This window comes from Bombus vancouverensis, chromosome 4 (assembly GCF_051014615.1).
Source record: "Bombus vancouverensis nearcticus chromosome 4, iyBomVanc1_principal, whole genome shotgun sequence".
In the NCBI taxonomy this organism is placed as follows: Eukaryota; Metazoa; Arthropoda; class Insecta; order Hymenoptera; family Apidae; genus Bombus; species Bombus vancouverensis.
This window is the reverse complement of record NC_134914.1, coordinates 10,472,381-10,495,170: the sequence shown is the minus strand read 5'-3', so window position 1 is coordinate 10,495,170 and position 22,790 is coordinate 10,472,381. Positions and strand designations below refer to the sequence as shown.

The 22,790-nt window shown below is 36.1% G+C and overlaps 1 protein-coding gene across 1 annotated transcript in view; it reads left to right on the top strand.

Moving 5' to 3' along the window:
- LOC117156929 (uncharacterized) overlaps nt 1–21,644 on the top strand; it is a gene marked incomplete at its 5' end in the record, with an annotated part of 54,680 nt that extends 33,036 nt beyond the window's left edge. Inside the window, 16 exons of the mRNA XM_076617816.1 lie at nt 11,471–11,534; nt 11,774–11,879; nt 12,015–12,113; nt 12,198–12,381; nt 12,731–12,917; nt 13,497–13,585; nt 13,855–14,128; nt 14,733–14,814; nt 14,902–15,054; nt 15,133–15,328; nt 15,818–15,996; nt 17,488–17,854; nt 18,294–18,637; nt 19,155–19,472; nt 20,282–20,395; nt 20,467–21,644. Of these exons, the coding sequence (XP_076473931.1) occupies nt 11,471–11,534; nt 11,774–11,879; nt 12,015–12,113; nt 12,198–12,381; nt 12,731–12,917; nt 13,497–13,585; nt 13,855–14,128; nt 14,733–14,814; nt 14,902–15,054; nt 15,133–15,328; nt 15,818–15,996; nt 17,488–17,854; nt 18,294–18,637; nt 19,155–19,472; nt 20,282–20,395; nt 20,467–20,607 (2,897 nt within the window). The remainder of the gene's footprint in view (nt 1–11,470; nt 11,535–11,773; nt 11,880–12,014; nt 12,114–12,197; nt 12,382–12,730; nt 12,918–13,496; nt 13,586–13,854; nt 14,129–14,732; nt 14,815–14,901; nt 15,055–15,132; nt 15,329–15,817; nt 15,997–17,487; nt 17,855–18,293; nt 18,638–19,154; nt 19,473–20,281; nt 20,396–20,466) is intronic.
- Between the last annotated feature and the right edge of the window lie 1,146 nt (nt 21,645–22,790).

Sequence of the window (22,790 nt, the reverse complement as noted above, 5' to 3'; positions counted from 1 at the left end):
GCCGAAATTAAGCCGAAACTTACGGGGCCAACCCTCGTGTAAGCGACAGCATCGTTCGAGCATCTGTTCCCTTGTTCGCCATTAATTAGCTCGTTTTTTGGCCCTTTACGATCCGTTTGATCTCCGCTTTCGCGTAATAAAATTCGTCACTGGGGACCTTGTCGGAAGAGAGATTAAGACTGGACAGGAAGGACGGTAATGCGCGCAAAATGGCGAAACACTGCTTTCCAATACTACTTTATTATTTCTTTTACTACTTAGTGAAGTTATATGTTTATTCATGTTTCCTTGATTGGGAGAAGCTTCTTTTTCTTCAGTCAAAGAAAAAAAAAAAAGAAAAAAAAGTAGCTTGTAAACATAAAATTTCTTTCCACTAATTAATTAAAAATTAATTTTCGATTTTCATTAATCACTCCTTACTCTACTTATTGACTATTACAAATTCATAAAATTTTCAATTTTGATCTTTTAATACCTTGTACGTCGATTCAATAAAGTAAACATGACAATGGAAACAAAAATATTCTTCTTTAATCGAATATTTCACAATAATTAATCTTTCCATCTAAACTTTAAATTTCCATAGAACACTTATTTTATTCTTGAACATGATATATGTTGTAGAATATTAAATACACAATTATTTGTTATTACGAACGAAGGAACAATTACTGCGATTTATCAACTTCTATCCTCGACTTATTCAGGCGATAGATCAACCGTATTAACAATTCGAGTTAAGAAGATTATGTTAGTATGATTTTACAAAGTTCTGTTTACGAGAATTCACCAAAAAACTGTCTTAACGCGCACATTGTGCCGGTGCCGACGAAATTTTACGCTTCTTTTCATACAAAGAACGCATCCTACGGATTCATTTGGCTAATGGAGTAACGTGTATGATTTCATTTTCATTTATTAATTTCGTTAATGGCATAATCTCCAGTTTATATCGGATTGCTGGCGGTCGGTTGGTGCGCAGCATCTCGAATTAATTTTCCAAGAACCGCGGAGCGAAAAGGGGGCGGGAACACGAGCGCGTGTTACCCCTCCAGGAGCGTCGGTAAAAAATTAATTTTCTTAATGCAACACTACCTGCAAAATGAGGTGAGTGTTGAGATTGCGAAATAATTAGTGTTTCCCAAGCTTGTCCGCAGCTTAAGGAGAATGTTTTCCGCGGAACGAGATATGACGTTTGCGAATCCCGGACCTTGACCATTTTTAACATATCCTGGTCTTTTTTTAGGAATTTCACAAACCCTTATCTTACGCGAAACATTAGTTTTTTTTACTAACAACTTTGCGTAAGATATTTAAATCTTTGTAGTTTATATTTAAGTTATTTTATTATTTTTTTTAGTTGATTATCTTCAGCTGTTTGTATGAATAGAAGATTAATAAAGATCATAAAACTGTCATAATAGGTTGTTAGCGACTCAGTTGAATTTATAGGTTGAGCTTTACAATATTTTGGAAAATATTCGCTTGTTTTAAAATTTTTAACAATTGTAGTGAATGATTAAAAACTTTGCGCAGTCTGATCGATATTCGATTCTTCATTTTCCAGAATCCTTCTGTTAAATTAAGATTTTTAAGTCTGTGAAAGGTTTTGTGGCTTGGTAGTATTTCAAGTATATAAATTAGTTCAAGTAAAGAAACACGCAAACAATTTATTCCATATAACGATTATTAGATACGACGAAGTGCTGTAATAGAGTCTGCGTAATAAATTTTACGTAATTACTTCGTGTGCGGGTTCTCTATCTTTTTTTCTCTGCTTCCATCGAGTCCGTAGAAGCGGAACTGTAGATAGTCGATACTCAATTCGCTCGTACGATGGCTGCGAGGCAAATTTATAAGGATGAAAGCTTAGGAATTTTCCTTGCAAGTTAATGATCGGTCCTGGAAAATCATTAACGATATATCTTCTTTTCTTGAAAAATTTTTCTCCCGCAGTTGCATTAAATTAGGTTACATTGTTTTAGGTAGATATATCACTATATTAAATTAATTTTGATGCTAAGCGTAGGTAAAAAGATGTAATTATTTATTTGTTATCTCAATGTTTTTGAACTTATTTCGCTAGATTTACCGGGGTGAGTGTCTCGTAGACGTCTGAACACTGAACTCCGCGTTTCAATCCACGGTGCTATTAAGAAGATGAAATTTGCAATTCAGATAGGTAAGAAATGCTACTATTTCTCGCGCTCGGATTGACGTTTGCCACTTTCCCGATGAAGAAATCGAGATACACCGCGGAGAACCGATAAGCTTGCAACAAAATGCACATTCCACTTTGCTCCATTTTTCCTGAACTTTTCCATGTTTAAACAAAGTATCGAAACTCAAAGGAAATCGTAGAGACTCATAGTCGTAACTTTGCGGCCATGAATCTATTAGGCTATTGAAGCTTCCAATTATTGGAAATTTCTATCGCAAAATTGCGTTTCATTTCTGTTAAAAACTATAAAGACTCGCGAACCGTTCTGAAATTTGTTAAATCCTACTTTCTATAAAAGAAGAAATTATAAAGACACGCAAAGTAGAATTATAGAACTCATAATCGAAATTTTACAATCAGAATTTCGCTGAACTACATTTAATTATCGAAGTTTTTAATTATTGAAAATTTCGATTAAAATATTATCTCTTTTCTCTTCACATTCATATTCGCCTATTCTTTGTACAATTTCAATAAAAAATAAAAAGACTCCAGGAAGCATTTCAAAATTTAGCGAGTCCATATTTCCGCATTATTTGAATAAAATATCGTATACGTGGTTATTTAAGGTTAAATTAAATTAAATTTTATGTTGGCTTAAACCATGCAAATCAAATGATCGAATAAAATGATTCACTTAATCCTAATACGAGGAATAAATAAATAAACTTCCCTTATATTACTTACAAAATAAAATAATAAACTAATTAAAATAATTCATTGATCTACACGAATACTATTTTTTTAGCATAACTTCGACTAAAATAACCTAGCCTACATTCAACCGCCAATACCCATCTCCATCTACGCATATCTAATCACCATTCCTTCCTCCTGCTCGCAATAATTCTCACCCATACCTCAGTCTCCCTATTCCTTCCTCGCATCATTCTACCGACGAAACCGTCAAAGTCCTAGCCGTCATCGAATTCGATGGTCTAACGAAATCATCGGTATGCTGCTATCGGTGGTCGAATAATTTTCTATCATCCTCGTGGGTGGTGGATGGGAGGGGGGTAGGGAATGTATTGCCAGCGAACCGGAGCCACCCGTTTCGCAGCGACGATTCCCTTCCGCGTTCCGATCGAAATATGTACGGCACGTTCCTGCAAGGTAAACTCGAAAGGTACGGGGGCGCGGTGGTATTTGTCAGGACTCGGCAGACGTGCCCGTCGGTATCCGTCGGAGATATTATTCAAGATAGGAAGCAGAGACGGAGCCAGCCAAGACGAAAATGGCCAGTTGGACAGTTGGACAGTTGGCGGTCGAGCAACGTCCTTGTCAAATTCTCTTCCTCGTTGCACCAGCGTCGTCCATCGTTGTGTTCCATTGGCTTTGTGTGTGTGTATGTGTGCTAGTATGGTTAGCTAGAACGAGGAGGGTGACGAGCGGAAACGAAGGAGGATCGTAGCTGTTTCCGGCTGCGTTCGCTGTCACGTCGAGTTTCCACGGTGTCGCGAGGATGTCTCTATCGAGTTACGGCTTTGTTTTTGGGTCGATAGACTACTCCATCGGCACTTCGCCCGTCCCCCTAGACTTTCTTTGACCCCCTTTGACTTTGTTTCCGGCCTCTGACCGATAAGCACGATAGCCAGGCAAAATTGATTTCCCAAACATTTCGTGCACTGTGTGTACTATGATGCCCGTGGACCGAGGGGAACGGAAGTTTCCGACTTCCATAGGCCGGCGTACGCCGCCGCCTCGTAATAATACTTTGTCCGTGTAGAAATCGATTTCCGTCCTGGCTTTACATGGCAAAGCGACCTATGCCGAGTTTATTCCGTGCCTCGGCGATCAGTTAGAAGACCAGAGATTTGCAATATGTATGTTTTTTCCTTCCATCGGTCCTCGGCTTGATAAACTGATGGAAGGTTATGGTTAATTAATCGATTTCTAATTACAAAGAAGTTAGGACGAACAGCTTTGAACAATCACGGAGATACGCGCGATTAAATATCGATATATCGTGTCGATAATCTATGTTGATAATCTATGGAAAATCTTTTCGGATTTTCTATGGAACTCTGTGAACGCGTACGTATTAGAGAATTTAGAGCGATTAATTGATTGCAGTTTAGTTTTGAGACGCGAACGGAGAATTTGACGATGTAGATTTAGAAAAAGGCATGTAGCTGAAATATTTAAATTGTATTTATCAAAAGAAAAAGAAAGGTCTACCGTGATCGAAACATTATTATTTATTGTGAATTTTATTTTGAAGAATCATCAATTTTGTTTCCCTTTATGATGGTATTTATAACGATTGAAATGCTCAAGAAGTCGTTAATAAAATAAAAAGGAATGATAGGGGAAGAAAACGGTGGAAAAACTGCAACGATATACTGGTGGACGTGATAGCAGTTAGTATTGGCTGAAAATCGTTCGTGATTGGAATCATAGCCAATTCTATCAAAGCACTCCTGCAGCGCTGCACGTTTCGTGTTTCCACTAAAAACAAGCATCGTTACAAAAACGCAACGCAAGGAATATCAATGCACCGAAATCATTTCACCCGGACGAAGTGATCCTGGGATCAGCTTAGGGGATCGCTTTTAAATATCACTTTCCAATCGACCAAGCAGAATAAATCGCGAATTAATCGAACTTTTATTTATGAAATTCCTGGCAATTTATTAATGAAAATATATCTGACTCTTCGACTAAGTGACAAGATCATTATACATGTAAAACATTAATTTTATTATAAAGTTCAAGTATACACATACGAAATTATAGCCAAGGATTTGTTCCGCTATAATTATTGATAAGGCTTCTCGTTTTAATTCCGTACCTAGAAACTAAAACTTATTACAAATGTATAAAAATAATATAATAAAACGTCGTTAAAATTGTTTTATTTATTCCATCACGAAAGATAGCCAATTTTCTATCATGTTTTGTACTTTGTAAAATCATCAATATTTGCATCCACTTGAACTTTTCGTTCGTTAACACTTCCTTCTCACTTCAACAATGTCCTGCTTTCCTCTTGGACGTCACAAATTCTCACGGTAAAGCTGGAAGGGAGGAAATAGACGATTTTTTTTTCCATCGCGGAATTCGATTAGGCGTCGTTCATTGTGTAAAGGTTACTGCAGCGAGAGCATCGCCACGCGCGCCTGCTCGTTTCAGCGAAATTCCACTCCTTCCACTCTAACGTCTCTTTCTCCCTTTCCCCGCCGGTTTTAGGGGAACAAACCCCTCTGGTAGCCTATAACGAGGAAGAAAGCTTTCTTTATCTGGGTTGCAAAATCGAATTGTCGTCCTTTCGTCTCGCGGGCTCTTCCTCGCAGATTCTCGCACCTCCCTTTTCTCCGTGAGTTCGTGAAAACATTTCATCCGAACGTCCTTCCGTCTCTTTCTCTCTCGATCGTCCTATTCAACTACCCGCAGAAGTTAAGGACTCGTTGATGAAGCGAATCAGATATTCCTTAGAGAAAATAATCCGTCAGGAATTCAAAGGGGGAACTCTCACTGAAAACTCCTGGTTAATATTGTTAATTCATGATATGAGAAAATCCATTCGAGCTTGCTGACAAACTTCCTGTATTTAATTTACATCGCGTTCCTGTCAATTATCGGAAGTGGAGAAAGTTGGAAGGATAATTTGCTTATGCGAACTGAGCTTTGGATACGAGGTTTATTTGATAATAGAATTTCAGAAAAGAATGGAAAGATTTCAGGATTCACCAACTCGTTTGTCCTTTTGCATTTATTTTATTATATTCGCAATTATATTCGCATTGTAGCAGATTTTCTGACAAAGGTACTTAATATTATACGCTTGCGTAATTTTTCTCAAGTTCGTATTTTGTATTTTTCAATTGGATTGACATAATTACCATAAATTGACAAATTGCGAAGTACAAATTGCCAATACTAAGTTTTCCTGTATGATAACAGAGTTTTATTCGATATAAAATTGTAGAAACTTCTTCTGCAATACAATTCTGTAACCCATAATTTGTCATTTGTCGGTTTTCACTAACACTGTTGATAGTTAAATTATTATATGAAAGAAGATCCTCGTAGGCAATTCTGTGCCTTTCTTGTCTTACCGACAAAAGAACATTTCCTTTCATACTACCTTCCTCGCAACACCTCCATCCCTTACTCGTTTCAATTTCCCATTCTTCGCGTTTTTACAACACTCGCCACACTTCGAACGCACGTTTCTCTAGTCCAGAAAGCCAAAATTCACTTTTCTCCGTCTTTTACCTTGGCGGAAAGAAATTTCAGACAGGCGAAAAATGTTCCACTGTTTGCACGCGGATGGAAGTGCGAATTCGCAAGGCTCGCAAAACGGAAAGTCCTCATTTGTTTTTCTCGCCGTTTTAAGCGCCTCTTGCAGTAAACGATATCTTCCTCGACTATGGAGAACAAGCTCTATCGGTAGTAGTTAGCGCACAAAGAGAGAGAGAGAGAGAGAGGGAGAGAGTGAGAGAAGGTTGAACCTGAGGGCTGACTCGACTGACTGGAATAGCGAGAAGGGAAGGGTCGAGGCAACTTAAACAGCGGGTAACAAGAAGTAGCAAGTAATAATTGAGTCAGGCAAGTATGCCGCGGACCATGCCGGCAAGCTGGAGAACGCCGATGTGGATGTACCTGACCGGAATTCGGAAACAGTGGGAGAAGAGAAAGGGGAAGGAGAACCGGGTAATTCCGGCGACTTCGACGATAGAAGATGGTTCCTCTTCTGGCTCGTCGATCGGATAGAATTTAGGTGTTTCTTGGAATATTAATGCAACCTCACGCGCAATCGGGCCAACTGGGATTCGACTATTCTAGAAGAAATTGAAGTGTTATCGCCTGAACACTTTCACTACCACGGTCGAGATGTGTATGAGACATCGAGTAATGGATGAACGTTGTTCATACGACGCTATGCACGAGATATTTTGCGTGTCTTTCCATTAACTCTTAAACGATATAAACCGAGAGAAACTGGTGTAAACCGAGCATAGTACTTACTATAAATCGAAAATAGGCATTGAATATTATCGTACGTAATGAAATTGTTAATTCTCGTTTTCTATAGAAAGTTTAACCTGTGCGTTCTTTTTACTTGATGTCAGAAACGTAGGAAATCTCGAGGATAAATTCATCATTGTTTTCTGACTCGTTCATTTTCGATTCTTCATCGTTTTATTGCGCTGTTAAGAAATTAAGAATATCACGTGCATGGATTCAAGCGCAGTTTAATTCTTGAGATATCTAGCGCTCTTGTGCAGAGTGTAGATTAAGATGGTCGTTAAAAATGTAATCAAAGAGATGTAACAACGTCGGGTAAAAATATTGGGGACCTCACGATCGACCCATCCTTCTATTATGTTCCGAGTGCAGTTTTCTTGTAGAAGACAAGGCCCATTGCTAGATTTGGAGTGGGGACACGTGGCGACTGTCCAGGCTCCTAAATATTTTCTTCACACCAGCAACCACTTGACCCGAGTAATGTAGAGCTGCGATCGGTTTATTTTTAAAAGGCGGATCGAGGGACCAAGTCGTGTCCTCTTGGCGAAGCTGTAAATTATCGCAAGACGCAATTCGTAAGAACTCTAAGTGTATGGTATTGTAAAATATTGAACAGTTTTCTATGAAGGATTGGCAAGAAACATTTTCCAGTTAATTTTTTTATTAGTTTAGTTCCTTATATTAATTATGCTTATTCGTTGTCAAATCTAAAAAGAATGAATATGAAGATGAACAATATTATTGATAAAAATGAGCCAATAAACAAATTGTTAAGAATTAGGAACGAATCTTTTATTTGTCTTCTTGTTCGAATTAGAAGCCTTGCAATTTTAAATGTAATAAGAGTATAATAATTGGTGTCAATAAAAGATAAGAAATAATTCACGATCCATTTCTTCCCATCGTTAGTAACGACAGATCCAATCCGTGTGCCTTGTTATTCCAAATTAGCTCAACAATACCCAGAACTCTTAAAAAATGTATACAAAATTCTAATTATTTTCGACTGAGCCAAAGTAAAATTCTACGACTCGCGTGTCAAAGATTAAAAGGACCAGAAGACAGGAAGATTACGCCATTGGCTGGTAACGTTTCCGAAGTTGCCCGTTTGGTGGCGATATGCGCGAACCGATTCGGGATCGTGACCAACGATTCCTCGTTAGCGATCGATGCGAATCAGGCTGCGAGGCGACGTCCACGCGTGGAAAGTGGCTCGGTTTCGAAGGTGACACGCTCGGATGCTGAGAAATGTCTCAGAATAACCTGCTGCAAGGATACAACTGTGAGTAACACTCGAGAAAATATCAAATTGACCAATCTCGTTCCTTCACCCTTATTTTCTTCGCTGCTTCGTCTTTCTCCTTTCTGATTCCCTCTCAAGCGAATTCCATCCAGTTGTAAAACTCTAAATAACGATGGATTAACTCGTCGCGATCTGTCGTTTGTCGGCTCGTGAAAAGTGAGCTGTGATAATGGCGGCTTTCGTTTATTTGCTACCAGCCGGAAAAAAAGGCGAGGACCGACGATGTCGGACTTCTGCCGATCGCGACGCGAACCTTCAAAATTCCGTCGTTTTTTGACAGTCTCTTCTCTTCTCCTCGATACAACGGGAGAAAGTCTCGGGCTTTTAACGATGATGGCTTCCGGCTCTCTTTCCTTTCGTCCGCGAATCGGTAAATTTTTAATGGTGGCGAAAGAAAGTGCGACCTGTGACATTACGCGACTTTTTTACGGGATATCGGTCAAGATCGTTGGAATGATTTGGTGTCAGTGTGATGGAATCGTTGACAGAAAGAATTATGGATTATACGCTGCTTTGAATATGTACGTATAATTGTAACATATCGCGAAATGATGGAAGATGGTATAGGAGTTCATAAAATTAATCTCTCAGTGGTAACTGTGGAAGATACGTTTGTTAATAGTTAATATTATTCTTATGTACTATGCAGTAATTCACAAAAGTTTTTGATAACACTTTGATTAAAATATAATCGTATGAAATTTCAGTGAAACGTTAATATGTTCTATGACAAAGACAGCAAATGATTTTATTATTTTCTGATGTGCTAAAAAATGAACAAGTTAGTATAACACTTAAATAAGTTGTTACACGTGCTTTATTTAAATAAAAGTGACCTCTTCACGAGGTGTCACAAGACTAATGTGAGCGACTGTTCGCGTTCGCCTCATATTATATATAACTCTAAAAGTATAAAGTTAATTTTTTAGCTGCGTCTATTTTTATAAAAATGTCCAACTTGAAGTATTTGCTAAATCGGAATTTTGTAAGTTTTTAAGGAAATACGAAGCAGTTCATTTGTATAAAGCTATAAAGAAAATTCGCATGATTGTTTTATCGCAAAATATTTTAATAATTAAAAGATACTCCGATAATTGTTTTAAGATGAACTCGTTCAACTATTTCTATTCTAAACTTGAAATTCGACCATAGTTTATTCATAATTCTGTTCTTTTCTTCAAATTCTAAAAGCATGCATAAATTCGATAATACATAGTTAGAAAGTGAACAAATCAATTGTACGAATGATACATCGTCGAATATTTCTGCGGTCGAATGCAACATTGTCTCAAACTTGTGGATCAAACGCTCGGCGAATGCGTTACATTGTTTCAAGAGGCACCTGTGTCGCTACTGTCGACAGTTCCATTTAAATCAGTCATCAGTCACTCAACTGACGCATCATTTAGAATATCGCTTCACGATATCTTCTGATGAAAATGGGTTTCGATTTCGATCAGCGTCAACAGTTTTATTATTCAGGCTTGCGATACAAAATATCTAAATCGAAATTATTTCGTTGGTATAATCTTTAGCCTAAATAACAGAGTGATAGAAAAGTTAGATAAAATCAACGAATGATTGGTAGGTAACAGAAAAGATCTCATTATTTTTTTTACAAGATCGTTTATTTTAATAAAGCTTACGCCCTCTATGACTCTTCGTAAATTATTAAAAAATGCTAAAAAATGTTGGAGAAAAGAATTCTTAATAATCAGCTTCGCTGGAACTGCTAAAAGCATAACCATCGTAATTTTATCGAAATCAGAAAAAGAAAGGAGCCTCGAAGCTCGAGCTTTTAGTCAATACGACATACAGTCACGAAGCTATACATACACCGAATATTGTGTATCTGGCTTACCAAAGAAAGTAAAATCGTCCTGTGTTATAAAGTTATTCATACCTACATATCAATACGGTTATTATTAATGCATTCCTAAAAAGAATTTAAGAAATTTAAACATTCGATTCACAAAAATATTGGGATAAAATTCCATAAAAAGTTACAGTATATTTTCTTCAATGCCATGGAGATAGCTGGATATCATCGATATTTTAACGTACAAGATATTAATGCAGTAATAAACCCACGATTTTTATGATTTCATACAGATACGATAGGTCTATATAAGTATTATGACATTGTGTTTCATGTCTTTTTATTTCCTCTTTCGTAATAAAGGCAAAGACGAATAAATAAAAGTATAACAATATCTTAGCAGTGCGTGTTTTAACGTGTCGGAACAAAACGTCGTGGAGGTAATATTTTTATTATAGTATTTTATATTTAGGGAGTTTCGGATAGATTTTCGTAACTGTCTGTAAGTAACACGATTTATTCATTGGTAGCCATTATAAATTCTTTTAGTTGGACACGATCTAATTTCACAAAGAGCATACAGAAAACGGTAAAGTAACAGCAGTTGCAGTAGGCAATGGATTATTAAATAAGAGGAAAAAAAGACAGAAAGAGAGAGGAAAGACGGAAAGAGGGGGGAAAGGATTATTTTGTCACGAGAAGTATTAGGGTACAAGAATATTGTGCTCTCCTTTTTCAGAAAGAATCTTAAAAGCTTTCTGCTAAAAACATATGCACTATTCTTCTTCCTAATCCCCAACTCTCAAGAGCTTCAACGGAGAAATAGTAGCATCTCGAAAATAGCTGTTTAACAATGTTCTTTATTGTAAATCTTCCATTCCCAGCTTTGCGTAAATTCGTTCGAAACAAATATGTAATAGAAAACGCTGTCTTCGTATTAATTTACTGACATTTTTGGAACTCGTATCTAACATTCTACTTAACTATGAAATTAATCAATTTAATCTCAATTTAATATCGAATGTTATTTTTTGATATGGAGAAAACAACAACAAAGTTCTTTTTAAGTAGGCTAACTAGGCAGATTTTGAGGTAGGTTAACGCAGGTTATTATATAGCTCAAGATGTCCCTTTACAACGCTATTCAATTTTTTAGGGGATACCCAGTACGAGGATCCGCAGGTGCAGTTTACTCGTCCTATCCCGGAAGAAGTCATCAGGTGAGCTTAAACAATTGTATAGTGAACGTCAGCGTTGTATTGTAGGTTTATTATGTAATTTGTAAAATTAAATTAGAAGCGAAGTTATTAAAAGATAATTTTATCGAAAATTTTCGAATTTATAAAATTGTCTCTTTTGAATTAAAAATACTGTATAATAGAATTTAAGATAAAATTGGACGTAAAATTGTTCGAAGATATTAAAAAGATGTATTTCATTGGTGACTTTGGGTTTACAGTGTTTATGAAGTTTATGTGAAAGAGGAAACCGCGGGTTCTGAAGGGAGGAACGATGTCACCGTTGTGCCGAGTTTGCCGTCCACAAATGATCATCAATTAATTCAGGTAATTATGAGTGGTAAATTAACAATTAACTTTCCTTTATTAACTATAATTATTAATAACATTACGCGATATATGTACTGTAATTTTCTGCACCGTAAACACTTCCTACAGAGGTTCAATCTAATTTGTTTCCAGGGTGATTGCATGAACCTAAATGTAGCTATAGATTCTGAAGTAATTAACATTGATGGTGCTGTGACGAAGTTTCTCGGAAAAGATGCTTTCAAATATAAGGTAAAAATATGAAAATTATTTTTCTTGCTTTGATTCCTAATTAAATTACAAGATAGTTGATTTCCAAACTTTTATTTTTTATAGATTCTCGATCAAAATATTAATTCATCCGAAGATAACGTTATGGTGTATTCACATCCGGTTGTCGAAGGACCTTCCTCGTCCTCCACTCGACTGATCGATAAGGATGATCCACGGTCGAAGCTTCATTTTGTGAAATATTTGAAGCGAGATGGGAAAACGTTGAAAATTTGGGAATGTGGAATTTGTTAGTAATTTATTTATCGAATTCTATATGGATTGTTATCATACATTGCACGAGGAAATTTTTGTTCTTCATCACATTGTTTAAACATTTAAAAACTCGAAAACTTGCAAATTTGAAAATTCCAACGTTTGAAGATTTCAACATTTGAAGATTGGAAGATATTCATCGTTTGAAGATTGAAAATTCAATGATTTTTATATCATAATATTGTATTATTATACATAATATTCTTCTTAACCGTACACAAGAATCTTAACATAGCGCGAAATCAATAGCATTTCTTTCGCATAACGCTCGCTATTTGCGACAACATCGCTAGAATAGCCCTAAAGCTTGATATTCGATCCAGGTTCGAAGGAGTTCCGGCATCAGTACACGTTGATGAGGCATTTGCCAACACACACCGACGAGAGAAACTTTAAATGCGAGGCTTGCGGCAAAGCTTTCCGGCAGTTGTCGACATTGAGCCAGCACAAGGCGATACATAGTGATGCTAGGCCGTACGTTTGCGAATTTTGTAAGAAAACTTTCAACAGGTCAGTGTACTATCAAAATCATTCTACGATTTTCATCTAATTATTTCTTGATTATATATATTTATCAATCTGGGTATTTTTCATTCGCTATATAATAATTTAAATCCCGTTTGAAATATTTTTAACGAACATTGTATTCATATAAAAATTGAAACTACAATTTACCTAGAGGAAAGAATGATGACAGGCGTCGCTTGCGAGCGCGCACGGATCATTAGCGTTTTGAATCGCTGCAAAATTGCGCGATTGTGCGCGAAAGCGGAAAGGAAATTTTAACGAGCACGGATATGCTGGTCTTTTTATAAATTAATCTCCATAGAGTATGCTTTTTAAATAAGTAAGCCTGTTCGAATTGATATAATGCATTAATTAAGACGATTTCGATCTCGAAGCTTATAAAACTCTTTGTGAATGGGCTATTGAGTCGATTATGATTACGAGTCGCTACATTTTTTTTGTAGGATCATGTATTACTCTCCTTCGATTTATCTGCGTTGAAAGATGGCCTTATTTTGTGAAAAATTGGAATTTTTATACTTTTAACAATACTGTCATGTATAACTAACTATGACTTTCTAGAGTATCTACGTTGATCTCTCACCGAAAGACACATTCGGAGCACAAACCGCACAAATGTCAGGTTTGTGGAAAGGGATTTCATCAGAAGGGTAATTATTACTTATTAAGCTATTCGAAGTATGCAAGCTCTTTCAGAATTACATTTAAGAAAATCTTGCGTTCAAAACGTCTAAATCTAGAATGCTAACAAATTCTTTTGCGAACAAACTCTCGCGGATACGCATTATGCAAATATCTGGTCCGCGTTTTGTGGTGTCGATCAATTAAACGGTGCTGTAACAATTCTGAAACAGCCTGTGCAAAGTAAGTAAGCCGGAGCCGGGGAACCGGCAACAGTTAAATACCGTTCCGTTGTCAGGCAATTTGAGGAACCACGTGTTTACCCATACCAACGAGAGGCCGTACAAATGCGAGCTTTGTGGCAAAGGCTTCAATCAAATGTCGAATTTGGTCTGCCACAAGGTCAAAGCGCATGCACACGCGGAGAAAATGCAGCACGTGTGCGGAATCTGCGGCAAAGAGTTTCCGCGTCGATTCTCTTTGAGATCGCACGAGGAGTACAAGCACGGGATAAAGTATCGACATCCGGCTGGTGTGCAGCCGGGCATCGTCGATCCCAACGTCATAAGAAAGTAGGTAGACGTCACCGAATAGAACTGAACGACGCTTAATTTGCCCCTTGATAGACGGCTTCTTCTTTCGCTGAATGAACGCAACTTGAATGTTGATCTCTTAGTCGGTTAGAATGTAGTAGAAAGCTGACGGTCTTCTCTTTTCTTTTTCTTTCTTTCTTCCTTCCTTTCTTTCACTTCTGTAAATTGATCTTCTTTTCTAGAGTCTTCTTTCTTTAACACACATCGATGTACTGATTAATGTTTCTAATATGCGGAAGAGTAGAGTTCTTAACACGACTTTTAAATTTCAATGTAAAGATTATACTAGAATATTTGATGCTTTTAAGTAAGCAAACGAAATTTCAGGTTTGGATTCTCTTCAGAAGAGAATTTTTATATTTTACAGAGATGTAGTAGAGGCGTTCGATATACATACTAGAACATTTTTAACCTTCTTGATAACTCGAAATAATACGTTAATAGAAATTTACGTTATAAAATAAAATATGTTAATGAAATGATACTAAAAAATTAGTGTTGAATAATAAATGATAAACGATGTAGATTGCCTACGAACGGCTAAAAACTAATTCTGTATATAGTGATAGATATTTTGTTTCAGTAAAAACGTTAGGATCGTGCAGCTGCCAAATGGCGATCGAGATCAAACTATAGAAGTAAGGGACAAGGATCCTTTAATGGCAGTTAGTAATTCATTTAAGCAACAAGAATCATATTACAACATTTGTAGTCTTTGGAAATTAATAAATTTGTCACATATTTTTTAACAGTCCGATGTAATGGAATCTGTAGTAATAGACAAGATTGATACGAAAGCGATGGAGATGGCACTGATCGAAGGACAAACGCCATTCGCGTTATTTAAACCAGCCAAAGGAATTCCTGTCCTCGTGAAAGTTTCTCCAACAGGAACTCATAAAAATGTAATAATTTCATCAACCAATTATTAATTCCTTTTGTTCTAAGCTTTATTAAAAAGTGGGCTTCATCTCTGAATTTAGATCTTGACTCCCGCTACAGCAGAAGATTTACGTATGGCAGGGAAGATGAGTCTAAGTCCAACGATTTCTGCTGACGCTGACAGGATCAAAGCAGTTCAGGTAAAAGTACCCGTGGTAGCCACAGTTATTCAGAATATAGATCCTGATGGTAAAATGAATTTCATCGTTGAACCACCTGGACCTGAGGACGAACACGGTAAGTAAATAATAGTTTTTCTTATGATCTGAACATTCTGTTAGAGTAAAGAGAAGAAAGGATGAAATTTATGCAGAAAGAATGAAAAATATAGGAATCCAAGAAAAAATCTTTATTCGTATATTTAATCAAAAATCGCTTCAGTTTTCAAAATGCAAATTATTTAAATTAGCGTTTTAAATCTATAAAATCGCTCTGAAAAATTATCTGGTTTTAGTGCTGAGAAAAAGAAAAATTTTATAGTACGTTCTAAATCTATAAAGCTCCAAGTGTTAGCAAAACTGAAAATTCAACTAACAACAAATTTCATAAGTACCCGTTAATTGTTTCAGTAATGGTATTGTTTTTAGCGGAACGATTCCATTTCGCAATATATTTCCAAAAGGGCTTTTTAACGCGTCGTTGTCCGTCTATAATTGGCTCGTTAAAATAGCGATGTTTTTCAAAGTGTCGCCGCAATATGGCGTTTATTTGGTGCACTGTCGACAGAGAGCTTGGTCACGGCATTGGATTCTCAGTTCACGTACAGCGACCCGGCTAGAAACGAGCCCGATCGCCAGAATGGTCCTGTTGTGTCCTCGGCGATGGAGGATTGCAACGAACTGCTGGAACTGGCTGCCCAGGGTGGAATACAGTTCGTGCGCGCTACCGAGGATGGTCGTTACGAGGTGATGAATCATTCATCATCGATAGCAAGATTTTTCAGATTTGAGAACAGAGCTTTTGAAATTGTAAAATGAAATTCCTTTGAACGAAATATTATTTATTCGGAATGATATAACAAAAAATTATTAGATTTAAATAGATTTATGATTGGCAGGGTTGCGATATTACATTCGCTGAAATTATTTTCGTTTAAATTGGAAGAACGGAAAAGATGTTAATCTATTGATTTTTGGGAATAAATATGGAGAACGTAGCACGTTCATTAACACGTCCAATAATTAAAAATTGGAATATTTCCAGTCATAAAATTATTCCTTGTTGAGTTCTTTTCCATTCGTCGATCGTTTTGATGTAGTAATCCATATTATTTCTGGCTGTCGAATTTCTTGTACCCAGTGGTACGTGATTTCCGAGTATTTTAATTGGGACCAAAAATCTCGTTCTGAACGTCTTTGATATCGCTTTGTAAATCGTTTTATTGAGCTAGCGTGCGAAGAATATTTATCGTATCAATTTCTATTCTTTTGTGAAATCACATGTTATATGAAAAATTAAATGTTAGCGGTATAGACGCACCAAGATACGATAAGACACCTAAATTTGAAATAACGGAATAAACTATAAAATTAAAAGCACGTTCATACCTAGTAAATGTTGGAAACGATTACAGAGTTACTATTGTGAACGGTTTTATTGTACCAATCAAGCGAACAGAAACGAAGAGGCTCTGTAAGCTTGATACATTGATATACAGCGCGATCCTCTCGCTAGTTAACTCAAAGGATATGCCGTAAATCACACATACTCGTCTTCATTTTATACGCACACATACATATAGCTGTCTCGGCCCTGATATAGCGATATCGGTCTCTGATGACAGATCACACATGATACGGCATCATCGCCACGATGGCAATGGGCGGCACTGTCTTTCAGTTAATTATATACATACCGAGAGGATCACTCTGTATTCCGATACTGTTAGAAAGATTAAATTTACAACTATTAACATTAACACTGCTGAGGACTAAAGCATAAAACTTGTGATAAATTTGTAAATTAAATTCTAAAAACTCGCCATCGATTGATGTTGCGGCACGCAGGGGTGAAAGACATTCTTTTGCAGAAAATCATTTAAATCTTTTTAATTCTTTTGGACAATTTAATTACGCGCAACGATTCAATTAGAGCCCATAACAATTAAAGAATCGTTATTGTGAATAGTTTCATTGCTCCAATCATATAAATAATGAAAATATAAAAATTGGATTTACGTGGTATTCGTAAGATAAAAATTAACTTTAATATGATGATTAAACAATATATAGCTATAGATAAGCGGGTATGAAAATTAAAGTGACGTAGAAAAAGATTCTCTAACTGTTCTGACAGTATGAAAATATTCTCTTCGATTTCCTGCTTTCCTTCATTAATTATAATTTTATTTGATCATACGTATTTTATTCTGGCATTAATTATCCTTTATAATCTAGGTAATGACGAACAGCGAAGCTCGGGATCTGATGGCACAGAATTCACACGACGTGACCATTCTTGAGGGCGAGGATGCAGACGCGATCAATGTTGTGAATATGCGCGGTAACGGGGAAGTTATTATCGGAGATTCTGATAATCAGATCATGGTACTTGATTCCGCCTCCACGCAGAAATCTATGCCGATAGACGGCATTGAGATCCTAGAAGACAAAGACATTCGGATTCTCGATAGTAAAAGCCTCGACGATCGTTTTGTGGATGGCATTAGTTTCCTGTCGCAATCGAAGATCGATGATCTGATCTTAGGCCCAAAATCTTTGTCCATCGATGGTGGAGTCTCTGTTAGCGAACATGAAGATGAAGGTGAATTTCACTACGTTATTCTTTATTTCATTCCTTATTTTGTACTAAGTCCTTTATCATAAAATTGTTTTATTTTATTAATTTCTTGCACACATTACGATATTTATATCGTTATTCCACGAGGTTTTATTTCAATCATTTTAATATCATGAAACATTCAACAATTTTTTACGTTTATGTATTAATTTGTTGCATTATTCCCTTCACTAGTTTAATAATATTTTGAAGCAATTATATTTTTTTGTAATTTTTTTTAATGAGCATAAAATTGATTCAACTTCCTCGAAACAATAACATCGAATTTTTCGAATTGAACAAACCTTAATTTTCGTTGTAAAACAAGTTATAAGCTAAACCAATATTTATTGCGTAACAACCTGATATTATTCGAAAATTTTCTTGAATTTTTATACAAATCTTGTATTGATATAATTCACAGCTATAGGAGTGCCTTCGAGCCAACAAGAATTAACAAATATTCTTAGTCATAGAAGCGACATTTCGACTCTGTCGACTGCCTCTCAGCCTTCGATATCGTCTTTGTTAATGAAAAATCATCCATCATTGTCAATTTTAAACGACACACTTCCATATCTGAAGAGCAATACCAGTTTAGCCGAAGATCTTAATATTCTGGGTAGTTCGACTATGGATGATCATCATTCCGTGTACGAGTCCAAGATAAAATTGCCCTGTGTTTTCGATAACAGTGAGCCTGATACTGGTTTGATACCCATTAGTCAATCGGACATGAAGATCCTCGGATCGGGAAGCTCAAATAAGGTAAAAGATTTAGACTTTCATTGTTTCATCGTTTATTTTAAACTTTTAGTTAATTTTACGCTCGTATTTTGATTATATTATTTGCGCAAGCTAGATACAACAAAATTTCTTACTAGTATTATTTTTGTTTAATTAAACATTTCCTCATTAGTGTTTAATTTTTTTAGGGAAGAATTTTCTAAGGAAAGATGAATTTTTCATTTTTTATTCTTTCGTCGTATATATTTAAAATATTAAAGTAGATAAGATGTTATAAAATATTAAAGAAGATGAGTAATACATATGTTGAAAAGTATTTTTAAATACTTAAAAAATATAGTGTACACATTTGGAGTTATATTATTTTCCTATCTGTTGGAATTGTACTTAAATTAAATCTCCACAGATTAAAATATATCCAAAATGATTTATTGTTAGTATCTTCTTAATATGAAACATGCTATAATTTTAAGTAATTTTTAAATTTCCCAAGTAATTATTCTATTCCCACATTCGAATTTCACGCTTGGAATTCAAGGTTCTCGGTAGTAAATCAAATTGTCTACCGTCATCGAAATTGTTCTCCGGGTTGAATGAAGTGAAGATTCTGGGCCCGAAAAATCACAATCAAGAGATCATGACGTCACAGTATCAGGATCTAAAGTTACTTAGTCCGTACGAGCAATTTTTGAAGAACACCGCTTCGAACACTAATGGCTGCGACAGCGGCGTAGTCGCCACTTCCGGTGGATGCAGAAAGGAAGTAAAGATTTTAGGCAAGAAGTTGGGAACTGGCATTATTACCAGCACGGAGGAAGGCAACGTCGTGGAAGTCATCGAGGAGAAAACTAAGCTGGTAAGAGATTCCATGATTACCTTCAATTTGTTCGCTCGCTAATCGTATCGCTCTTTCGTACATCTTCCTGATCTTTAACGTTGTGTTCATTTAATATTCAAAATCTAGGATCAGCCGAGATCAAACTGGAGTTCTAAGAGTTAATTTTCCAGATAAATAAATGTCGATAAAAATGAGATATAAATATTTACAGATTTTTTGATTTTAAAAGAAGATATTTTAGGATTCGAACATTTTATTGGAAATTATGTTTATTTCCTTTTAAAAAACTATGTTCACATACATTCCTTGTAACGTGATAAATTGATAAGAAAATAACGTGACTTAAAAAAATGATAAATTTACTGATCCATGTCTAATCGAGGAATCAAGCGCTCCAATTTTGCCTTTAACTTTTTTGTATGGTTTTATTCATCTCTTCGACATCAATCTACTTTATTACACAAAACTATATATGCATAAAGCACTGTAAATTACCGAGACAAATAAGAACGCAGGAAGAACACAAAGAGCAAGATTCACCATTATAACTATAAGAAATTCAACATCAAGAATCTTCATGAATTGCATTCACAAACATTCAGTTTTTATCACACTTTTAAAAATAATCTTCAACATTTATCTACTCGATAATGTGTACAAAATGAACAAAAAAAAAAAAAAAAAAGACCAGGAATCTTCACTAGCTGCACTCGTCAACTTCAACCTCATCATACTTTCAAAATAATTCACGATCTTCTCTCATTCAACAAAATCATAAGAAATATATTAATTATCAATCAACCAAGAAAAATATTAATTTTTTGAAGATGATGGACTGCGCAGGAGGGCTTTGCAACAGCTCCGACAACACGGTGATCTCGTCGCCCCGGTTGGACAGGCAGATCAGGGAAAATGGTGGTCCAGACAACTTCTTGCTCCAAGTAAAGAAATTCGATTACGCTTATGATTCATAGACAGTTGAAACAAAGAATATTTCCCTCGATCTGTGCAGGCTTGTAGCCCATGCGACACGGACTTTTTGAATTTCGAGAATCGTTTGAAAGACACGTCGCCGGCTGGCCATTTTGAACGAACCCAAAAGGATTCGAGGGACAGTTTCAGCTCCACTGGCGGTCTTCCCGATCTCGATTGATCAAGAATTCGATTTGGCCCTCCGTTTCACTCTCTCTGTTTTCTCATTGAAAGTTTCAGACGCTGTACGAGAGGAAATGTCACCACGAAATCTCTCAATGGCCGTGAAGAATGGATGTGATTATAATCACGCATGAAATTAAAATTTCATCGGTTCTTCGTCGGTTTTTCGTCAGTTTTTCGAACGATTTCGAAGGACTCGTACAAATGGCAGCAATAGGATTCACTCTTTTTTTCTCATTTTTATAGTTTTTTTAATTTTTTTTTTTACATTAGAATTTCCGTATTTTAGGATCGTGAGGTCTTAAAGAGTTTCGAATTCTTGTGATTTTATTCCGAACGTCTTACAGTTAGTTGAGGCGAGGGTTATTCTCGATAGCTTGTACTGATTTTTCTTCGCTTCCTTTCAAGGTGTTTTTTGTTGACTCGCGAAACGAGTAAATTTTAACACTAGGGAAAATTGCGGGAAAGACACTGGAACGCTTTTAATCGATCGGATTCTAAGAAAAATATAGGTAACCTCGAACGTTCGCGAGGAATTTATAAATTTAAAAGGAACGCTAGCGTTAGACGACTAATTTATTTTTTTAATTTTAGAATATTTCTAAGCGACGGACAACAATTTCATTGAGATTCGGGAATTGCTAGGTTTTTCGTGGCTTCCTGAAGTGAAAGAAAGAAAATAAGATAAAAGGAGGGAAAAGAGGGAGAGAAAGGGGAAAAGAAAGAATGTTAATGAAAAAATATTAGTAAAGGACTTTTAGCAGAATGTTATAGCACATGCGTGAGAATTTAAATGAGGTTCGTAATTTTATGGGAAATGCTAATGATTTTACTTACGGATGAGAAAGTTGTATTTTTGCGCGGCGTCCAGGCCGACAGCTTGTAAATTTTAATTCGCGTGCACGTGCTCGCGTCCCTTATGTTCAAGTACGCATTGTTCATTTTCCGGGTTTCTATTTTAACTTGGCCGATTACATTGTATAAATTCGAATAGTATTTTATATTTGAATTTCGAGGTTGGAGAATAAAATTATATGCAGAAAATTATCTACTGTTGTAAAATTTATTCGTATCGCTGTATTCATGACAAACAGCAAGATTTATTTAATTTACGCACATGTACTGTACGTTTTCCGTTTAAAATACCATACCTGAATCAGAGATTATGTTTCTTGTTATTCTATTATAGAGATAACAAATAATATTGGAAATATCGTTGGTATATTTTTAGTGATCTTTTTGCATAAATGCAAAAATTTGAGATTGTAATGTTAATATTAAGATTGACCTTTTTTCCTGAAGATTTGTATAAATGGATGATTTATCATATATTTAAAACGACATAGTGATTAAAAATTAGAAGTACACTTCGTACATAATCTGGACAAGAATTTGTGGCTTATCCTTATACATTGAACTAAGAAATTTATCTAACGAAAACCACAAAACAAAATGATCGAAACTACTTACTAAAACTAATGAAATATCCAAACCACCCTATGTTTCACTTTGAAAGCTAAGCTTGCTTCAAAGGGACGCACGCATACATATATCTTCCTTTTCTCAAGATTTTTCCCTGGTGTGGTCGTTGATCCGACACAACACGTGTCACTGTCGCTTTCCACTTTTCACGTGTACGGCTTCGTGATATATGTAGTTTTTTTTCCTTCCGACACCCTTTTTTCCGGGAAACCCGAGGGATCGGTGGATTCGATAAAATTTACTCGACAGAAGGTGACGTTCACCACGCGAACTTCTAGCCACCTTCATTTCCGGCTGTGTTCTCGTTCTTCGTCGCACTGGTGTCACCTACGAGGCGGACTCAAATCAAGTTGGGTTAGGTCCGGGATCCAGACAAAGGGAAGCGTCACGGGAAAATTTCTGGCGGTCTGAACAGCTTTCCCTATTCCTGTCTTTCTCATTCTCCTTTATATCGTTCCTCTAGCGCTGGTGCTGATAACGTCGAAACGTACGGCGATTTCGTTTCCTTGTTCCGGATGGATTTAATAGCATCCGGAAACGAAATTAGCTGTGTTGTTCGTGACGTAATTGGAGCGAAAAGTTAGGTATTCGATGTTATTTTAATTTTCTTGTTTTTGTTCTTTCTATTCTTTTCTTCTTGGTAAAAAGTGTAGGGTAAAGTTTACGCTAGACGAATTATCGCCATAATTTAGCAGCATT